The 17,852-nt window shown below is 46.9% G+C and overlaps 3 protein-coding genes across 4 annotated transcripts; 2 read left to right on the forward strand and 1 right to left on the reverse strand.

The window, feature by feature from the left end:
* The first annotated feature begins 1,473 nt into the window (after window positions 1–1,473).
* On the forward strand, window positions 1,474–5,485 carry PIGZ (phosphatidylinositol glycan anchor biosynthesis class Z). Its single transcript, XM_060100143.1, is given in 3 exon segments — window positions 1,474–1,511; window positions 1,513–1,682; window positions 3,700–5,485. Coding segments are annotated over 3 exon segments (1,776 nt in total). The 3' UTR covers window positions 5,268–5,485.
* Window positions 5,486–9,136: 3,651 nt separating this feature from the next.
* On the reverse strand, window positions 9,137–9,946 carry NCBP2AS2 (NCBP2 antisense 2 (head to head)). Its single transcript, XM_060099342.1, has one exon. It carries the CDS (start codon window positions 9,883–9,885, stop codon window positions 9,586–9,588), a length of 300 nt encoding a protein of 99 aa, XP_059955325.1. The 5' UTR covers window positions 9,886–9,946; the 3' UTR covers window positions 9,137–9,585.
* An 87-nt stretch (window positions 9,947–10,033) lies between these two features.
* Window positions 10,034–17,564, forward strand: NCBP2 (nuclear cap binding protein subunit 2). Of its 2 annotated transcripts, none has more exons than XM_060099340.1 (4): window positions 10,034–10,193; window positions 12,115–12,296; window positions 15,254–15,392; window positions 15,979–17,563. In XM_060099340.1, exons 1-4 carry the CDS (start codon window positions 10,116–10,118, stop codon window positions 16,048–16,050), a joined length of 471 nt encoding a protein of 156 aa, XP_059955323.1. In that variant the 5' UTR covers window positions 10,034–10,115; the 3' UTR covers window positions 16,051–17,563. The 2 variants fall into 2 exon arrangements, with proteins under 2 accessions (XP_059955323.1, XP_059955324.1); XM_060099341.1 differs by lacking the exon at window positions 10,034–10,193 and adding an exon at window positions 10,219–10,870 and having other exon boundaries at window positions 15,979–17,564.
* The last annotated feature ends 288 nt before the right edge of the window (window positions 17,565–17,852 follow it).

The following is a 17,852-nucleotide window of genomic DNA, read 5'->3' on the forward strand; positions in this document are numbered from 1 at the left end:
TCCACCCCACACCCACGCCCTGTCCTGCAGTATCATATTGGCTATTAGTGAAAAAAAAATTCTGATTCAACCTTTGCTTCCCAGTGCTAAGTTTGGCCTCATCTTCTATCTGAAAACTCTAAAAGTCAGGATATTCACTGGCTCTGGAAAAATAGTCTGCACAATTCAGCTGCAAAGTTTGAGCAGAGGCTACAAAACTTATCTTTTAAGCTCTGTGAGGTTTTAGTATCAGGAAGCTCCTTGCCAGCTTCTGTCAGATTCCTGTTCTGTTGCTTCACTTTGTCATGTCTCCTCTGTTATGACTTGATGTCATTCCTAAGAACAATAGCTGTTTACGGTCAAGCTTTAAAATATCAAACTCAGGAAGTCAGGGAACCATATGTATTTCTGGAGGAGTAACAAACACGTTGTCAGACTTTTTTTTCTATGCACCCATGATAATACACTGGTGTTGATAAAAAGGTCCATCATGCCGTGGACTCAGATTCCCACTGATCTTTGAGTCAAGGGAGTGAGAACCTCCACCAAGAGTAGTCTGTTTGGGCTGCTTTAACAAGATACCACAGACTGGGTGGCTTTTAAACAACATAACTTTATTTCTCACAGTTCGGGAGGCCGGAAGTCTGAGATCAGGGTGCCAGCATAATGAAGGCCTTCTTCCTGGTTCATAGCCAGCAACTTCTCGCTGTGTCCTCACATGGTGGAAGAGGTGAGGGAGCTCTTTTATAAATGGGTGGTGTCTCTTTTATAAGAACACTAATCCCATTCATGAGGGCTCCACCCTCATGACCTAAGCAGCTCCCAAAGGCCCCACCTCCTGATACCATTAGAATTTCAGAATTAGAATTTCAACATATAAATTTGGGGAGGGGGTGGGCACAAACATTCAAACCACAGCAGTGTTTCCATCACCTTCCAAAAGGTAGGATCCAGGATGTGTAAAAGTTGGAGGGAGTGACTGAAGACCATGGGGTGGAATGTAGTTCGTTTTTGCAAAGAAATGGATGGAATCCATTGAGGTTCCTAAGTTTTCAGAAGTGTAAGAGCCAGGCTGCCATGCTTGCTTGTGAATAGGAGCTGGTGAATAGGATGGGGCTGTGAGACCCAGATTTGGAAGTTACCCTAATCCTACTTGCAAATGTCATATTTAGACACTTAGCAAAATGTCATATTAGGAAAAATATTTAGCAAATGCCATATACAGACACTTAGCAAATATGGTTAGCAAGTAACCAGGTTACTCAACAGAGGCCTCAGTTTCCCCATCTGTAAAATGGGGATAATACGACTCACTGCCCCAGACTGTGGAAAGGATTAATTGAGATATGGATGTAAAGTTCCTGGCATTTAGCAGGTACTTAGTAAATAGCAGCTATTATTACTAACATTCTTATTGTGTGTAGACCCATATTGAGTTTGTTCAGACAACTGAACATATAATTTATAATAACTAACAAATGTTATGCTCCTCAGATGCAGGTCTGTGGAACCAGAATAGCATCTGTAGCAGCTGAAGTCATCCTAGGCTCTTGGCCCTGTGTCCTGGCAGCAATTTGATATGAAGATGGCAGCCAGGGTGCTGTGGGGCAGCCTCAGCCTGCTCCGCCTGGTGTGGTGTCTCCTTCCGCAGACAGGCTACGTGCACCCAGATGAGTTCTTCCAGTCTCCTGAGGTCATGGCAGGTAAAGCTCCCCATGTGTGGTTACGATAAGCTGCAGCAAAGTCTGGTCAAGGAGCTGATTGGCTATTTAGTGTGGAGGGAGAAAAATGTCTGTGCAGATGAGCAGTAAATCCACAAGCCTCTTTGGCCTAAGAATTTGGGAGTGGGGACTTCACACCTCCTTCCTGAGTGGTGACATTGACCTTCTAAATGATACCGATGAAATGCCAGCCTCTTTGACATCTTCCTGCTTATAACAACAGTACAGGTCATTCAGAACAAAAGCTATTTTGGCCTTCTCAGTGGAAGGATTTTAGAGTTGGGCTTCCCCAGTGATTGGGGAAACTTACACAGGGCTGTGACATAAAATAATAATGAAACTTTTCTTCTGTAGGTTCATGTGATGGCTGAGGGAATCCAGACTTAGAATGCTCACTTGTTAGAACTTAACTTCTAGGTGGTATAGGACACATCATGAAGATGGTTGCTGGAAACCTTGAGGCCTTTCAGATGCTGTGGTCACAAGGCTTCCTCCTCATGGTTCAAGATGGCTGCTTGTGCTCCAGGCATCAGGTCTAACACCAAGTCTTTCCCGCCACCAGAGAAGAGACAGGCATGCCTACTTTCTTTAAGGGCATATTTTGAAAGTCACATACTTTTTGCCCGTTCTGTCCCATTGGTCAGAATGTATCATGTGACCACATGTACCTGCAAATGGAAGCTAAAAAATATAGTGTTTATATCTGACCAAATGCCCAGCTAAAGAGACTAAGGATGAAGGAAGGAATGGATATTGATTGGGGAGATATCAGTTATCTCTGCCACAGGGCTCAACAGGTGGATTTGTTTTTAAAGTTGAAAGGTCCAGTTTATTTTTCCACAACACCCCCCCCCCCGTTTTTTTATAACCTGAGCCAGTAAAAAGCAGCCAGATTGATCTGATCCGAGGTTTTCTGTTTCCCTTTCACCTTCTGACAGAGAGAAAAAAAAACTGCCAAAAGGCCAGCAGAGTAAGGAGAAGCAAAGAGCCTTAGACAACCAGCAGTGTTATCAAGTGTGAGATGTTGTAGAGCTTGGAGCTAAGATGCAGAAATTAAGAGTTCATTTTCCTCACCCCCACCCCTCAGAGCTCTGGGACAGTGGGGCACAGAGTCACAGACTAGCCCCAGGCCGCAAGTAATTTTAAGTACATGAGTATATTCTTAATTTTAAACATTAAGAATCATAGACAAAACCAGTCGCTTTTGACCATAACCACAGTTGCTCATCCCCTTCCCCCATTCTCACACTGGCTCTCCTAGGTAACAGTCATAATCACGGAGATGCGTTTTTGACTCTGACTTTGGAGACTTTAGAACTCAAGGAGAGGAATGGGACCTCCCCCTGCTCCTCCTCATACATCCTGTCCAGGACACACTGTTACCTCACTTCCCAGGTGTGGGCTGCGTGACAAACCATCACAGACCTAGCAGCTTAAAACTGGCAGCTCACAGTTCTGTAAATCAGAAGTCCAGCCTGGGCTTTCTGCTCAGGGTATCATAAGGTATGGGCTGGGCTGAGTTCTCGTCTGGAAGCTCTGGGAGAAAATCTGCTTCCAAGACGATTCTTGCTGTTGAACAAATTTAGTTCATTGAGGCTATGGAACTAAAGTCCCATTTCCTTGCTTGCTGTAAGCCAAGGGCTGCTCTCGGCTCCCAGAGTCCACCCACATTCCTTGCCAACTGCCCCTTCCGCCTTTAAACCAGCAAATCCTTCTCACCTCTGATGTCCTCTTCTGCCACCAGCTGGAGAAAACTCTCTGATTTAAAGGGCTCATGTGATTTTTGTCACACGCATCTGGGTGATCTCTGTATCTTAGGGTCAGCTGACCCCTGTGACGTAACCTAATTACAGGAGTGAACTCTGTCATCTTCCCAGTCCCAGGGATTATGGCCGGCATGTACACCACGGGGCTGGAGAATCTTGGGGGCCATCCTAGGATTTTGTCCGTCATATCCTCTGCACTGGGACCTGGCTCACCTTTCCTTCTCTCTCTGCAGAGGACGTCCTGGGCATAAAGGGCGCGCGGCCCTGGGAGTTTCACCCGAGCAGCCCCTGCCGTACAGTGGTCTTCCCACTGCTGACCTCTGGCTCTGCCTTCTGGCTGCTCAGGCTCTGGGAAGAGTGGGGGCCGAGGCCTGGCCCTGTGAGCGGCTATGCGCTGCTGGTCGGGCCCCGCCTCCTCCTCGCTTCCCTCTCCTTTGCCCTGGACTTGGCCGTGTACCACCTAGCCCCACGCTGGGGGGCGGAGCGCTGGAACGCCCTGGTCCTGCTGTCTGGTTCCTACGTCACCTTGGTCTTCTACACAAGGACCTTCTCCAATGCCATTGAGGGGCTGCTCTTTGCGTGGCTGCTGGTACTGGTATCCCCACGTGTAGCTGGGAGCTGCACTCCCAAGAAGCCTGCTCCAGGCCCGTCGTGGCACAGTTGGCTTCTTGGGGGTGTCATGGCTGCTGGCTTCTTCAACCGGCCCACCTTTCTGGCCTTTGCTCTGGTCCCCCTCTTCCTCTGGGGTATTTATGGAGCCACAAACCCCAGCTTCAAGTCGCTGACCAAGGAAGCCCTGGTGCTGCTCCCAGGGGCGACCCTCACAGCAGTGGGGTTTGTAGCTGTGGACAGCTGCTATTTCTCCAGTCCATCTAGATCCAGTACCCTTGTCCTTACACCTGCCAACTTCTTGTACTATAACCTGGATCCCGTAAACCTGGCGAGGCATGGCACACACATGCGGCTCACTCACCTGGCCGTCAATGGCTTCCTGCTCTTTGGGGTGCTGCACGCCCACGCCCTGCAGGCTGCGTGGCAACAGCTGCAAGCCTGCCTCCAGGCCTTCACACAGCCGGGCTTCCCGAGGGCACTGGCCGCCCGGGGCCTGCGGTCCAGCCCCAGGTCTCACCTCCTGTTCCTCTACTTCATGCCCCTGGCCCTGCTGTCTGCCTTTAGCCACCAGGAGGCTCGGTTCCTAATCCCCCTCCTGGTCCCCCTCGTCCTGCTTTGTAGTCTACAGACCCAACTGGCACCCTGCAAGGGCACCCTGGTCCTTTTCAATGCCCTGGGTGCCCTCTTCTTCGGCTGCCTGCACCAGGGGGGCCTAGTGCCTGGCCTGGGGCACCTGGAGCAGGTGGTTCGTTCTCCTGCACTCCCGCATGTACCCACCCACTACACACTCCTCTTCACCCACACCTACATGCCCCCCCGGCACCTCCTGCACCTCCCGGGCCTGGGCTCGCCCGTGGAGGTGGTGGACATGGGCGGGGCTGAGGACCAGCTCCTGTGCCAAGCCCTCAGCAACCTCACCAGACAACCAGCCTGCCACGTGGCTGGTGGGCCGTGGCTCTGCCGCCTTTTTGTGGTGACCCCTGGCACCACCAGGTCTGCCATGAAGAAGTGCAGCTTCCCCCTCAAGAGTGAGACACTCATCTTTCCCCACTTGACTCTGGAGGACCCACCGGCCCTGTCCTCCCTGCTGAGTGGGGCTTGGAGGTACCATCTCAGCCTTCACATCCTGGAGCTGGGGGAGAAGCCTGACAATATGACAGAAAAGCCCCTGCCCAAGACTCAGCCATAGGTGAAGGCGCTGCTCCACCTTCTAGGTAGAGAGCTGGGCTGGGACAGAGCCCTGACTCTCTTGCTTCCCTTTCCCTTCCAGAATCCCCACCTCTCCTGTGCACAGCCTTTGACGGCTCCACTTTCTGGGTAAACTGATGCCCATCGTCCCTCAAAAACCAAAGATCTGACCAGTCTCAGTCCTGATGCCAAGGTCCCCAAAGAACCTGGTGTAAAATCAATGACGCAAAATGCCTGTTCCTGCCCTGTTCCTTCCAGCCACTGTGATGTTTTAAACATATAAATAGCGCCTGACTGTGAAAGGAGACAACAATCTCCTAATGACTTTCCTGAATGACTCCCCCCCAACCTTCCAGGATGTCTTACCTCTTGCTGTCATGACAACCCTTTGGCTCCCTAGATACCTGGAAGGAGGCAGTGTAGTGATGTAGAAAGAGCAGGTAGCTCATATTCAGAGGAGTTAGTTCTCGTCCCTGGTCTGCTACACACTGACTACGTAATCTTAAGAAAGCCCCTTCCCCTCACCCAGCCTCAGTTTTCCAATCTGTACAGTGGATCAGAAGGTCTCTGTGGTGTCTGCCAGCTAACACTGTGTTGTTCCTGGGTCTGCAGCACATGTTCCCTGGTCAGACAGGCACGTCTCTCCCAAAGCTCTGTAAGCATAGCAGTGGGTGTGGCGTATTTAATGGCACTTCAGGGCCCACCGTCTCAGGGCTTGGTTATTACCCAAAAAAAGTAGTTCTGGAACTTTTCTCCCCGCCCACTCTCTTACTCCTGTCCCTGAGAGAGCTGATGGAACGTTTCTGCATCTCACCCTTGAGGGATCAAGGAGCCCAGATGTTCTCCCTTCTCAGTTGGCCCCAGTGGGAATGGAGATAGAAGGCTCAGTCAGTATCTGGTGGCGCTTGAGCACAAAACCTTAAATGTGGTCTGGTCACTCTCCAAGCTCAAAGTTTCTGTCTGAAGCCCCTTCACAGGATGGAGAGCAGACCCCGGGCCAAACCCACACCTGCCGCCCTGGTGGAAGCCATCAGACGGGGGCGTGTTGCTCCTCACAACACAGGGCACCCCCGCCCGGTCCGCTGGGAACACGAGGGCCTGTGGCCCTAAGCTTGTCCTCGTTCTCCCTCCTCACGCCCCTGCCGTCTCGTGAGAACAAGAGGCACCCAGGCCACTGAGAGCAGCATGCTGGAGGAGCACAGAGCAGGCGGCCAAACCTATACAACCGACCAAACCTGAGCGCTTTTCTAGCCCCGCCTTCCGCTGGCTAAAGCCTCGGGTCATCTCAAAGCTCCACCCACCACAGGCAAGCTGCTCTGCGACTGCTGCTAGGGTCCTAGTGCCACACTTTGCTCAGGACTCCAACCCCAAGGGAGAGGAAAGTCAGTGCCATGCTAGTAAGTGTTTAGCAACCCGTTCTCTAAGGGCAAACTAGCCCCCATTTGTAGTGTTTTCCGATTTGTGTGGTGTAGATACTCTCACCATGGCTGATTTCAAACTACTAAAATGATGTTACTCAACTTGGGAGGAGATGCCAAGGATCTCTCTCCTGAGCTGGCTGTGGCACACCCGCGGATATTTCCCTCTTTAAAGCTCTGTAGTACCCGTTCATGACAGTTCATTGTTTTGGTTGGTTGGTTACAAACTTCAGATTGGTCTTCCTGCCTGTAGTGCTCAGCATCATCTCTGGGACCCGACAGCACTTACTTTGCAGCCAAAGATGGCTTTTCTGCCCAACAGATAAAACCAAGTGACACCTTGAGACACCCCAGATTCGAAGGTCCCAAACTCCTCTGGGCTTCTTGGGACTTCTCTTCCCTTCCCCAGTTGGGTTCACAACCTCAGAATTCCCTGGAGGAGCTGTTGGTGTAGCAGTCTGTGTAGACTGTAGTGATCTGACCTCTAACAGATTTGTCTGTAAAGTGTTGGTATCTAGATTTGTGTGGCACCAAGGGGTGATTTGGAATTGTCCTGTAGGATAGTGGAATGAGTTACTTTCCTGCTTCACTTTCTGACAAAGCTCGGAACAGCCTGAAAGGTAGGTTGGGAGATTGTTGCCACTGGGGGTGGTGGGAAGAATTTGGTCTGTTTCTTTAGTAATAGGGTACCTGGGGGGATGACAAGCCACTGACTACGAACACTGGAGGCTTCTCCAACAAAGCGGGGAGGACATCCAAATCTCCTCTAGCTGGAGCAGAAAGGACTCAGTTCTCTCTCTCTGCTCTCAGGCTCCTTTTACAAAAACGGAGGGAACTTAGTTCCTGCACACTTCTTCCCCAAAAATAAACTGCCTTCATTTCTTGCTTTCCTTCCTTTCTTACCAAATAGCCAGCTTGTCTAGAAGCTTCATTGCTTCCTGCACTGCTTCCTTTCTGTCTCTGCTAGTCTAGAAAAAGACCCAACTGTGAGTGTGCTTGTTTATGTTGAGGGTAAGGGATTGGGCTGCGGACTGCTAACATTCTGCTGCTCTGATATTCAGATCCAGAGACCAAGGGATTGAAACCAATGAGGCAAACAAGGCAGTAGAATGAACAAGCTCCTCTGGCTCCTCACTGCCAAGGTCAAAGGAGAGTCCAGTGAGTTGCCTCTGGTCTGGGAGAGGGAGGACAGGAGGGTAGGATGCCAAATTAGAACTCTTTCATTAGAAGAGTGGGACACTGCCCTCAGAGGATTAAATAGAAGCCCCTCTGATGGGAAGACTGGAGGATGGAATGTCAAATCAGAACTTTGACCATTAGGAAAGTGGAGGACAGGCTGCTTTTGCTTCTCCACCCTATCCAGTGACTATCAGAATGCCAGAGTATAAACTGGTCACCAGCCTAAAAGCTTCTTGGGCTTCGAGCTTTCTAGATTGCATGATAAACTGTGTAGCCTGATTAGAGACAATCAATGCATACAATGGATTTCCTAATCATGGGTTTGTTAGCTGGAGCATAGTCTTTAGAGTGCATCCCAGATCCTCTAAAATAGGGACAAAGAATCCAGGTAGCTTGTTCCATGGTAGGCAGTTGTCCTAACACCCAGTGATGATGGTGGTTGGTGGCAGGGAAGGTAGGCATTGAAGGTCAGGGTAAATGATGCAGGGTAAATGTGATTAGGGACGTGGGCCCTGGAGTCAAACACCAGTATTCACATTCCACTCTGTTAAGGCCTTGGGCAACTTAAGTAGCCTTACACTTCCTCATATGAAAGTTGTCCTAAGGAGATAACCCACACAGAGTGCAATTAGCAAGTGCCCAGTACAGAGTAAGTACTCAATATGTGCTAACTACTATTACCATGGACCTACAAGTCCCCAAGAATCCTAATCCACCTTGCCAGAGACGTACGGCGCTCACACTGAAACCATGGGTAATGAGTCAATCCATTTCACCTGCCTTCACTAATCAAGGTCATTTTAAGACTCACAAGGCCTCCAAGCAGCACACAGCCTAAACAATAAGATGTTTGATGGAGTTGTTTTCCAGGAATTTGCACTTGGCTGTGTCTAGTTCAAGTTCTGGGCATGCTCCTGACCTTTTGACATCAGAGGGCCGAAAACTCCACCGGCAGAGGCAGGTGGTGCTAAGAGCCTCCATTTTTCAAGCTGCAGATGCATGTGGCTTAGTTACACCTGTGCAGAACTACAATTATCACACCTTTCTCCAATCACCTTTCCCCACGCTCCCCACGTCTCAGGCCGCCCGGTTCTTTATTATTTATCCCCAAAATACCCGAAGCCCCTTGCCTTGGGGAAGACAGATCTGAGACTAGTTCTCCTCCTCCCTTGGCTGCCTTGAGAGTTAACCCTATCTTTGCTGCAAACCTCTGCATCTCAGCGTTTGGCTTGCTACGCATGGGGCAAAAGAACCTTGTCCGGTAACAATACCCATTACTCAGCTCACATTTAATCAGAGGATTTTGGCAACTACAGGATTGTCTTTTCATCCAGGATCTCCCCTGGAAGCAGTGTCCTGCTATATCAGTGCAGAAGCAGCAGCATCCATCACTAGTTTTAGTCCTATTTCAGAGGGCAGACCCTCTTTCCGGTTGTACTTTGGTCCATGGCTCTCTGCCCGCGCGGGGTATCAGGGCCCAGTCTTTACTTCTGTCAGGCTTCGGGGGCTTTCCTCATACGCTGTGACCCGTCCGATCACAGGGCTTCCTTCACCGGGGGTGTCGGTTTGGCCTGGGATCTCTGATGAGCGGGACCTCTGTAGGCGGACCATCTGAGTCAGGATTCCAAGCCGTGCGTAGTGTCCGGGATGACTTCTTAGCGCCGAGGCCGGTGTCGAGCCCAGAAGGGAAAGCAGGCGACCTCGACTCGGCCCGGCCTGGGTTTAGGGGTTTGCTCCCGGGCCCTTCTGGCTACCTGGTGGTGGCCGCGGGCGTTCCCGGAGGCTGCGGCGTAGCTCCTGAATGAAGGTGTCTCTGAAGCGGGCAGCGCGGCAGCCCAGGGAGCCTGCGGCCCCTGCCGCGAGGGCTCGCAGGCGCCGGGCCGCGTCCTGCCCGTGTAGCTGGGCCTGCAGCAGTGCGAAGGCGGTGAGCTGCGCCGCACGCCGGATGGGCCGCGACTCAGAGAGACGCTCCACCAGCTGCGGGCTGTGCAACAGGGCGGCCAGCAGCCGCCGTAGAATCATCTTCGGAGCGTCCCGGAACCCAGAGCACGCTGCTCTCACTTCTGATCGGCGACGCCTGACTACGGACCACGTCTGCGCCGGCGCCGCCAGGTGACGACACTGCCGCGCTGGGATTGGAGCTCGGGATTTCGACTTTCCGCAGCAGCCTCCGAGCGTTTCCGGTTCCGCTACCGCCGGGGCGGCTTCGTTTTTCTCGCAGTGGCGGCGTCCTCGGCTGAAATCTGTGCACTATGTCGGGTGGCCTCCTGAAGGCGCTGCGCAGCGACTCCTACGTCGAGCTGAGCCAGTACCGGGACCAGCACTTCCGGGTGAGGCAAGCAGGGCAGCGAGAAGGGGAGTCCCCGGGCCAGAAGGCTGAGAATTGGTTTACTCTTGTCTCATTGTGTCGTCTCCCATTCCCTGGTATCCCGAAACGCGAAGGGAAGCCTCGGTGCCTGCTGGGGAATGGATTCTGAAAGGGCGTTTGGATATCACTGAATCCTCTTCTCTCGTAGGCAGGGAATTTGAGGCTCGCTCTCACATTCCCTAGCAGCCGCTGCCTGATCCCGGGGCAGTGCAGACGGGCGGCAGTAGTAGTGGCGTCTCACGTTTTCCCGAACGGTGCCGCGGGAAGGTGACTTTGTGATGAGGGAAAGCGGTGTCTTTTTGACACGTGGAGCATGTGGAGGCGCCATCCTGACCCAGATACCGGGGCTTTTAATTATTTTAAAATTTTCAATTACATCAGCCAAACTGCGCTTTGGCGTTTCGCGTCCTTTCCTTGGGCTAGTTAAACGGCCCTCCACAGGTTGTACGTGGTGAGTGGCAGACACAGTTGAGCCCTGCCTCCACCTTTTGGGAGCCCTTGGAGTGTGGAGGGGGACCAGCATGTTAAGTGTCTGGATGTCAAGATCGGAGAACTGCTGGGTTTCAGAAGAGGGAAATTTTCGTTTGGCCCACGTCACAGCAGATTCTGTGGAAAAGGGGGAGGCTACAGATATTAAAGGTGGGTTCTTCAGTATCAGCAAAGGCGGGGATGGGGTGGAGGTGACTGACACTCATTAACTAGTGGTTGTTTAGTAAATTTGTATTGAGTGCTGTTGCTGAAGCCTTCTGCTAAACTTTAGGGAGGGAAGACAGTTTCCACACCCTAAGACTTCATAATCCTCTAGGGATTGTGGGATTGTAAATGGAAGGACTGTAAATGTACAGATTTACAATGGAGGTAAGTGATCATAATCTAGGCAGAAATGATGAGTGGGAAGGGAGGGGCTGTGAGGATTCAGGAAATTCCCTGTGACGGGGAAAGGAGGGGGTCACATACAGAAGAAGGTAGGTGTGGAGAATGTTTAAAATGCATTAGTAAGGTAGGGAAATGGAAATTTGAGGTCAAATTGAGAAGGATCTTAGATTTTCACGCAGTCAGCTGTTTTTAAATGCTTACTGTATCCCAGGCATGATTTTTCATTCTACCACTTTTACAGGTCTCATTACTTTAGAAAGTTCCACATCATAACCATCATGAATTTCAAGCATCCTGCAAAATTAAAACAGTGAAAGGATTCAACTTTTGCTGTTGTTTATCTCTGCAGTCTAAAGCCTATAGCTTCATTTAGATAGTAGTGAGATACTGTCTTGTAGAATTTCTACAGTGTTTCCTGAATGGGATCCACATTATTATCATACCTTAAATAAGTACTTATACCAGTTGTCCTAAACTGTAGGCGGTTTGGTGGGACATGACTTATATGTGTGAGAAAAGAAGGAAAAAGGAAAATGCTTCTTGACCATAATTTTAACAAATCAGTAACAGCAGTAATAAAGTGAATCTGCTTTATTTAATGTCTCATTCCAGAGTCCTGGAAAACCTGTTTTTAATGTATCGTTAAAATGACTCTTGTCCTGTGAACTTTTAAGGAAGTATGGGATTGGGGATAAGACTGGGTTTGGATTCCAGCTACAACTACTGATTAGATGTGTGACCCTGGACAAGCTACTTAACTGTCTTCCCTCAGGTAGAATGAGGATAATAAATTAGGACCTACTTCATTCAGCTCTGAGAATTAAATGAGACTTCCATACATGGAGATCTGACTTGCAGTCCCTTGATTCTCCCTAGAGGCAGACATATTACCTGTTTCTTGTGTGTGGTATCCATGTATATTCATGCTTTAAAAAAATATAACTTGGAGCATACGCTTCACATTGTTTTGTGCCTTTCTTTTTTCACTTTGTTCTTGGAAATTCTAGGGTGACAATGAAGAACAGGAAAAATTACTGAAGAAAAGCTGTACATTGTATGTTGGAAATCTTTCCTTTTATACAACTGAAGAACAAATCTATGAACTCTTCAGCAAAAGTGGTGACATAAAGAAAATCATCATGGGCCTGGATAAAATGAAGAAAACAGCATGTGGGTTCTGCTTTGTGGAGTATCCTTCCTGTGTGTTTGATGTAGCTTTTGGCCAGAGGTGGGGCCCAGAGTGGCTGGTACCCTGTTTTACAAGATGAGTGAGGATATTCATTGATTAGCATCCCTACACTTATCTCTGCCTCTCCTTCCTTCTGTCCAATGTGCCTATACTCTTACACTGGGAAAGCTAGTAACATTAACATTCTTTCTGAAATCCATTCTTTTTTCATAGTTGATTAAAATAATCTTTGAAGATGTAAATGCTTATGGTGTTTCAAAAAGTCCAGAGCGTAGTGAAAATAAAAGCCCTATACCATTCTAAGTCCAGAGACAATCAGTTAGGAGTCTCGTGGGTCTTTCCAGAAGTAATCCTATGGATGTGGGGTAGCGTACTGCATGCATTCATTTTTTTTTCACCAATCTTAGAAATTGCTTCATGTTAGCATATGTAGATCTCTTTTTAAAACAACTGTATAGTATTTCATTATGTAGATGTATATAGCTTGATTTTATAGGTCAAAACCAAAGCTATATTTACTTGTGACCATTTATTCTCTCCCTGGAAACTCCAGATATTGGACCTTCTGGATTTATCCTTTGATGTTTTGTTTAACTAATATTTTTTGGTCATTTTGTTTGAGAAATTTTCCAGACCTGATCTACCGTGTCTTGAATTTTCTTTTCTGTGCCCTGAATTGTTTCTTTTGGTTGCATTTATGCCGTAAAATTTCCTTCAGTTTCTGGTGATCCCTGGGTTTCTGATCATAATTAGGGGGGAAAAGACTATGTGGATCTAGGCAGAACTACGGTTTTTTTTTTTTAATTAATTAATTTATTTGGCTGTGCCGGGTCTTAGTTGCAGCACACGATCTTCGTTGCCTCTCTGGTTCCCTAACCAGGGATCAAACCTGGGCCCCCTGCGCTTGGAGCAGAGTCTTAACCACTATACCATCAGGGAAGTCCCCAGGCAGCACTTCTTAAGTTGCTGCCTTGCCTTTGGGACATGTGGGTTTCTCAAATGCTAGAATGAAAAGGGATTTTATTTGGCTTGCTAGTGTTAGGGACAATGCCCTAGTTCCTCCAGACAGTTCAGATCCCTATCATTTTATTTTTATTTGCCTGGGATTAAATGCCTTTCTGTTAACGGGTCTTTTCCCCACATAGACACCTTTAATTAAACCCTATATGCAGCCTCACTTGTTATTCAACTTGGAATTAAGAGCCTCCTGGGGGCTTCCCTGGTGGCGCAGTGGCTGAGAGTCCGCCTGCCGATGCAGGGGACGCGCGTTCGTGCCCCAGTCCAGGAGGATCCCACATGCCGCGGAGCGGCTGGGCCGGTGAGCCATGGCCGATGAGCCTGCGCGTCCGGAGCCTGTGCTTCGCCACAGGAGAGGCCACAACAGTGAGATGCCCGCGTACCGCAAAAAAAAAAAAAAAAAGCCTCCTGGGCTTGCTGTCTCCTTTAAGCCCTTTCAAGAGTATTTCGCACTGTGACTTTGTTTCATCCACTAGTACTCTTCACCTTCTGTTGAATCTCTTGTCTGCTTATGGTCTCTTCTCTTTGTATATGTGTTTCTTTTGTTTTAATGGGTGCCTTGAGAAGTAAAGAGAAAACGTGCTCTATCAGCTTGAACCAGAAACCCTTTTTTTTAATATGTAAATTTATTTTTTTATTTTTGGCTGCGTTGGGTCTTCGTTGCTGTGCCCAGGCTTTCTCTAGTTGCAGCGAGCAGGGGCTACTCTTCATTGCGGTGCGCGGGCTTCTCACTGCGGTGGCTTCTCCCGTTGCGGAGCACGGGCTCTCGGCGCATGGGATTCAGTAGTTGTGGCTTGTGGGCTCTAGGGTGCAGGCTCAGTAGTTGTGGCGCATGGGCTTAGTTGCTCTGCAGCATGTGGGTGGGATCTTCTTGGGCCAGGGATTGAACCCGTGTCCCCTGCATTGGCAGGCGGATTCTTAACCACTGCGCCACCAGGGGTAGTCCCAGAAGCCCCACTTTTGAACCTATTGCCCACTTTTGATTTCGGTATCTGATTTCTGGATTCTGCAAGCTTCTTCCACTCTTCCTTCAGATACGAGGGACGAGTGCCTAGGTTTTACTTTTGCCTCTGGTACCAATACTGTAAAATAGTTCACAGGGGACAGAAAAGGCAAAGAAAATACTAGATAATAACCAGTCTCTAAGAACTGGAGTGTTTTTGCATCTGCCTTGAAGGTCAGAGATCAACAATCATGATGGCAAATACCTGAAAGAAAGGCTACCGTTCATTGTTAGTGTTTTTTCCTCAGTTTGCCCTTTAGCATTTATTTCATTCAACAAAAAATTATTGAATGCCCACTGTGTGCTAGGCATTGTGTAGATGCTGACACTGGAATTTCAGTGTTTCCCTACCTGTGTAATTAAAGACAAGGGGAAAAAGTCCAGATCAGTATTTCCTAAACCCAGCTAATGATCGTAAGTATTACTTACAGAGATTTTTTTTTTTTTAATAGCACCCCAAAGACAGATTTAGTAGATCTGGTTTGGAACTACTAATGTGAGTGATATTTTGAGTGTTTCCTTCTGATGAAATGCAATGGCAATTCATACGTACCGTGACCTCTTTTTAAGGTTCTTGAATATACAGCTTCATATTCAGGGAACCCAAAGATGCTGTTGTTTTCTTGGTTAACAGTTCGTGGTTAAAACCTGCACTGAACATATTTTATATTTTGCAAACCAAAATATGGAGACAGTGGAACCAGATACTTAACAGGATTATCCAAAAACTCATCAGTGTAGCCACAGATAAGTGTCATTTTTGACTGCTTCTGGACCAACCTCAAACAGGCCTGTGCAAGACAAATTATTGTCTTTGAACTCCATCTGGTTGGATTAGTTTTTGTACTTTTTCTTAACTCAGCTTCATTTAGATGTTGCTTCCTCTGTTTACAAAAATATCTGGAGAAATGCTAATTCCTTAATAATTATAATTAAGGTACTATTTAAGAGCAGATGCAGAAAATGCCATGCGGTACATAAATGGAACTCGTCTGGATGACCGGATCATTCGCACAGACTGGGACGCAGGCTTTAAGGAGGGCAGGCAGTATGGCCGTGGGCGTTCTGGGGGCCAGGTATGCAGAAAGGTTCTCTGGGTTCAGCCTTTGCCTGGGATTCCAGTCCTAAATGACAAGTGTTTTGTCAATCTGTATTTGCTCTTTTGAAAATAACTTTGTGCATATAACCTTGGCTTGAAGTGAATCTGAAAACCACCCATTGGGGATGGTAAATTATTTTTACACTTGATCTTAGCCAAAAGGCTGAGAAGCGATGGTAAATTATTTTTAAAAACCATTAAATAGTATATTATCTACATCACAAGCAACCATTATTGGACTTCTGCTAGGGGCTAAATGTTCTCCACATGCCAAGAGTGTTGAACAAAAGCAAAATGCACTAAAATGACTTTTACATTTTTATTTTAAAATAGTTTATTCTTTGCAACGTGCTATCTTTGAATGCTGAGTATGAACCTGGTGTTTGGTAAAACACCATTAAGTAGTCTTAAATAATTTTGCAGGGCAGTTGAGCTATATTATCAATTGCTTAAAATTATGTTCCATCATGACATCTGAAAAGGCTTAGTTATTTGACACATTTTAGGAAGCACGTTTATTCCACTCATCTTCTCTATACTGTAACACGTTCTTTTCAATTAAGGTACGAGACGAGTATCGTCAGGACTACGATGCTGGGAGAGGAGGTTATGGAAAACTGGCCCAAAACCCGTGAGTGGTGAGAGCCCTGTCATGAAAAACTCACTCCTTTGGCCTGTTGAATTTGATGTGCATTCCCAAGGTCTGCGAACCTGCCTGTTTTTACCAAGCTTTATTTAATATGTCTCTGCTGAGCTGGAAGGCTCTTCATGGTTTTCCACTTAAAAAAATGATTAAAGGACAGAATCCAAAAGAATGCCTTTAATTCTGTAGTCTTAGCATCTTGGTTGTGTGTCAGATTACCAGAATGATTTCTGTTACCAGGTCAAAAATTGTGTTCCTTAGCAACAGCCTTCATGTATAATGTTGCTCTATCAGCCAAAACACACTTCTTTTAGGAAGATTGGGAAAAAAATTTTTAAGTGTTTACCATGTTTGTATCTAAGTAGGTTCATGGTCTATCGTGGGGCCTGGAATTACTATTATTTTTAAAATTTTAAGTTTGCATGAGATAAAGTTTAATAAGTGGAGTTTTGCCATGTAATGTAGCTTTACTCTAAATTAGGAATAGATTTTGATAACTGAATTTTTTTCTATGTTGAATTTTAATCTCTAAAGGCAAACTTAAGAGTCAAGGGAACTTCCTAAATAGTTGGTAAGCCTTAGACAGTCGCAGGGGACACCACTTCTTATGTGCTTTATATATCAGGAAATTAGGTCAGGACTTGAAGGGTATTTACTAAACACATTTTTCAAAATATGTTTTAGTTAATGCTAAAAAAAACACAAGGGTCTGTATTAGAGGGAACCTCAACTACTCTAAGGGCAGGGGGGGATGCTGTCAGTAGGAAATGGGGAGGAAATATCAGGAGATGTGAGTTAAATCAGTGCCTTGACATGAAGAAGGTTGCTATGAGAGCCAGCAGATCTATTTTTTTCATTTTCAAACTGATCTTGGGAATTGAGTGGGGTTGTTTGTTTTGTTTTTTAAAAAAGAGCTTAAAGATCAAGAGAGAATGCCTAACAAAAAATCAGAAATGCTTCCCTCGGGAAATGTTTTGGCTCGTTCTCATACTGAAGTCTGTTTTGTTTTTTTCCCTAACTAACTGTGGTGAGTTTCAGAGCCTGGGTAGTGAGCTGGTGGTCTCTACAGAGAAGGGAGTCTGGAGGATTTGTTTTGCATTTGTAAGGCAAGAGAGAATTTCTCTAATATTATGTGAACTATTGCTCATTTTACACTGGTAGTCTAATATAATTTTCCCTGATGTAAGTGATATTTTTTCATCTAGCAACAAAGTATCTCCTAATTAATTTCCAGTAGTTTGTGAAGTTGGGGCTGAAGTATCTCAATTGAACATCTTTCATGTTACAGTAAGTGTATGTTTTCTCAAATTTAAACTGGCTATTTGAACTTTAAAAGATAGCTCTAAATTAGTTGTATTTAGGAAGACATTTGCAAATATCTAATTTAATGAGGACATACAATTCATTATTAAAATCTTTGTACACTGTAGTTTGAATTAATGTATTTTGTATTTTGCAGTAAAACATAACTCAGATTTCTATAGGCGTTAAAACCACAGTGGTTCCTATTTGAATTGTCTTCTGTAACAGATTTCAATAAAATTGGACCAACTTATCATTGTCTGTGTTTCCTCACCGATAATGACATTGAAGCGCTCTTTACTCTGGAAGACATTTTGGGGGGAAATCTATGAATAGTATGCAGAATTTGCATGTCCATTTTAATTTGACAGTTAGTTACTAATATGCTAGCCACATGTAGCTAATTAACTAAAACACTCAGTTCCTCAGTCACATTCGCTACATTTCAGATGCTCAATAGCCACCAGTGGTTAATGGCTGTTGTAGATAATG

The sequence above is a fragment of the Mesoplodon densirostris genome, chromosome 5 (assembly GCF_025265405.1).
Source record: "Mesoplodon densirostris isolate mMesDen1 chromosome 5, mMesDen1 primary haplotype, whole genome shotgun sequence".
In the NCBI taxonomy this organism is placed as follows: domain Eukaryota; kingdom Metazoa; phylum Chordata; class Mammalia; order Artiodactyla; family Ziphiidae; genus Mesoplodon; species Mesoplodon densirostris.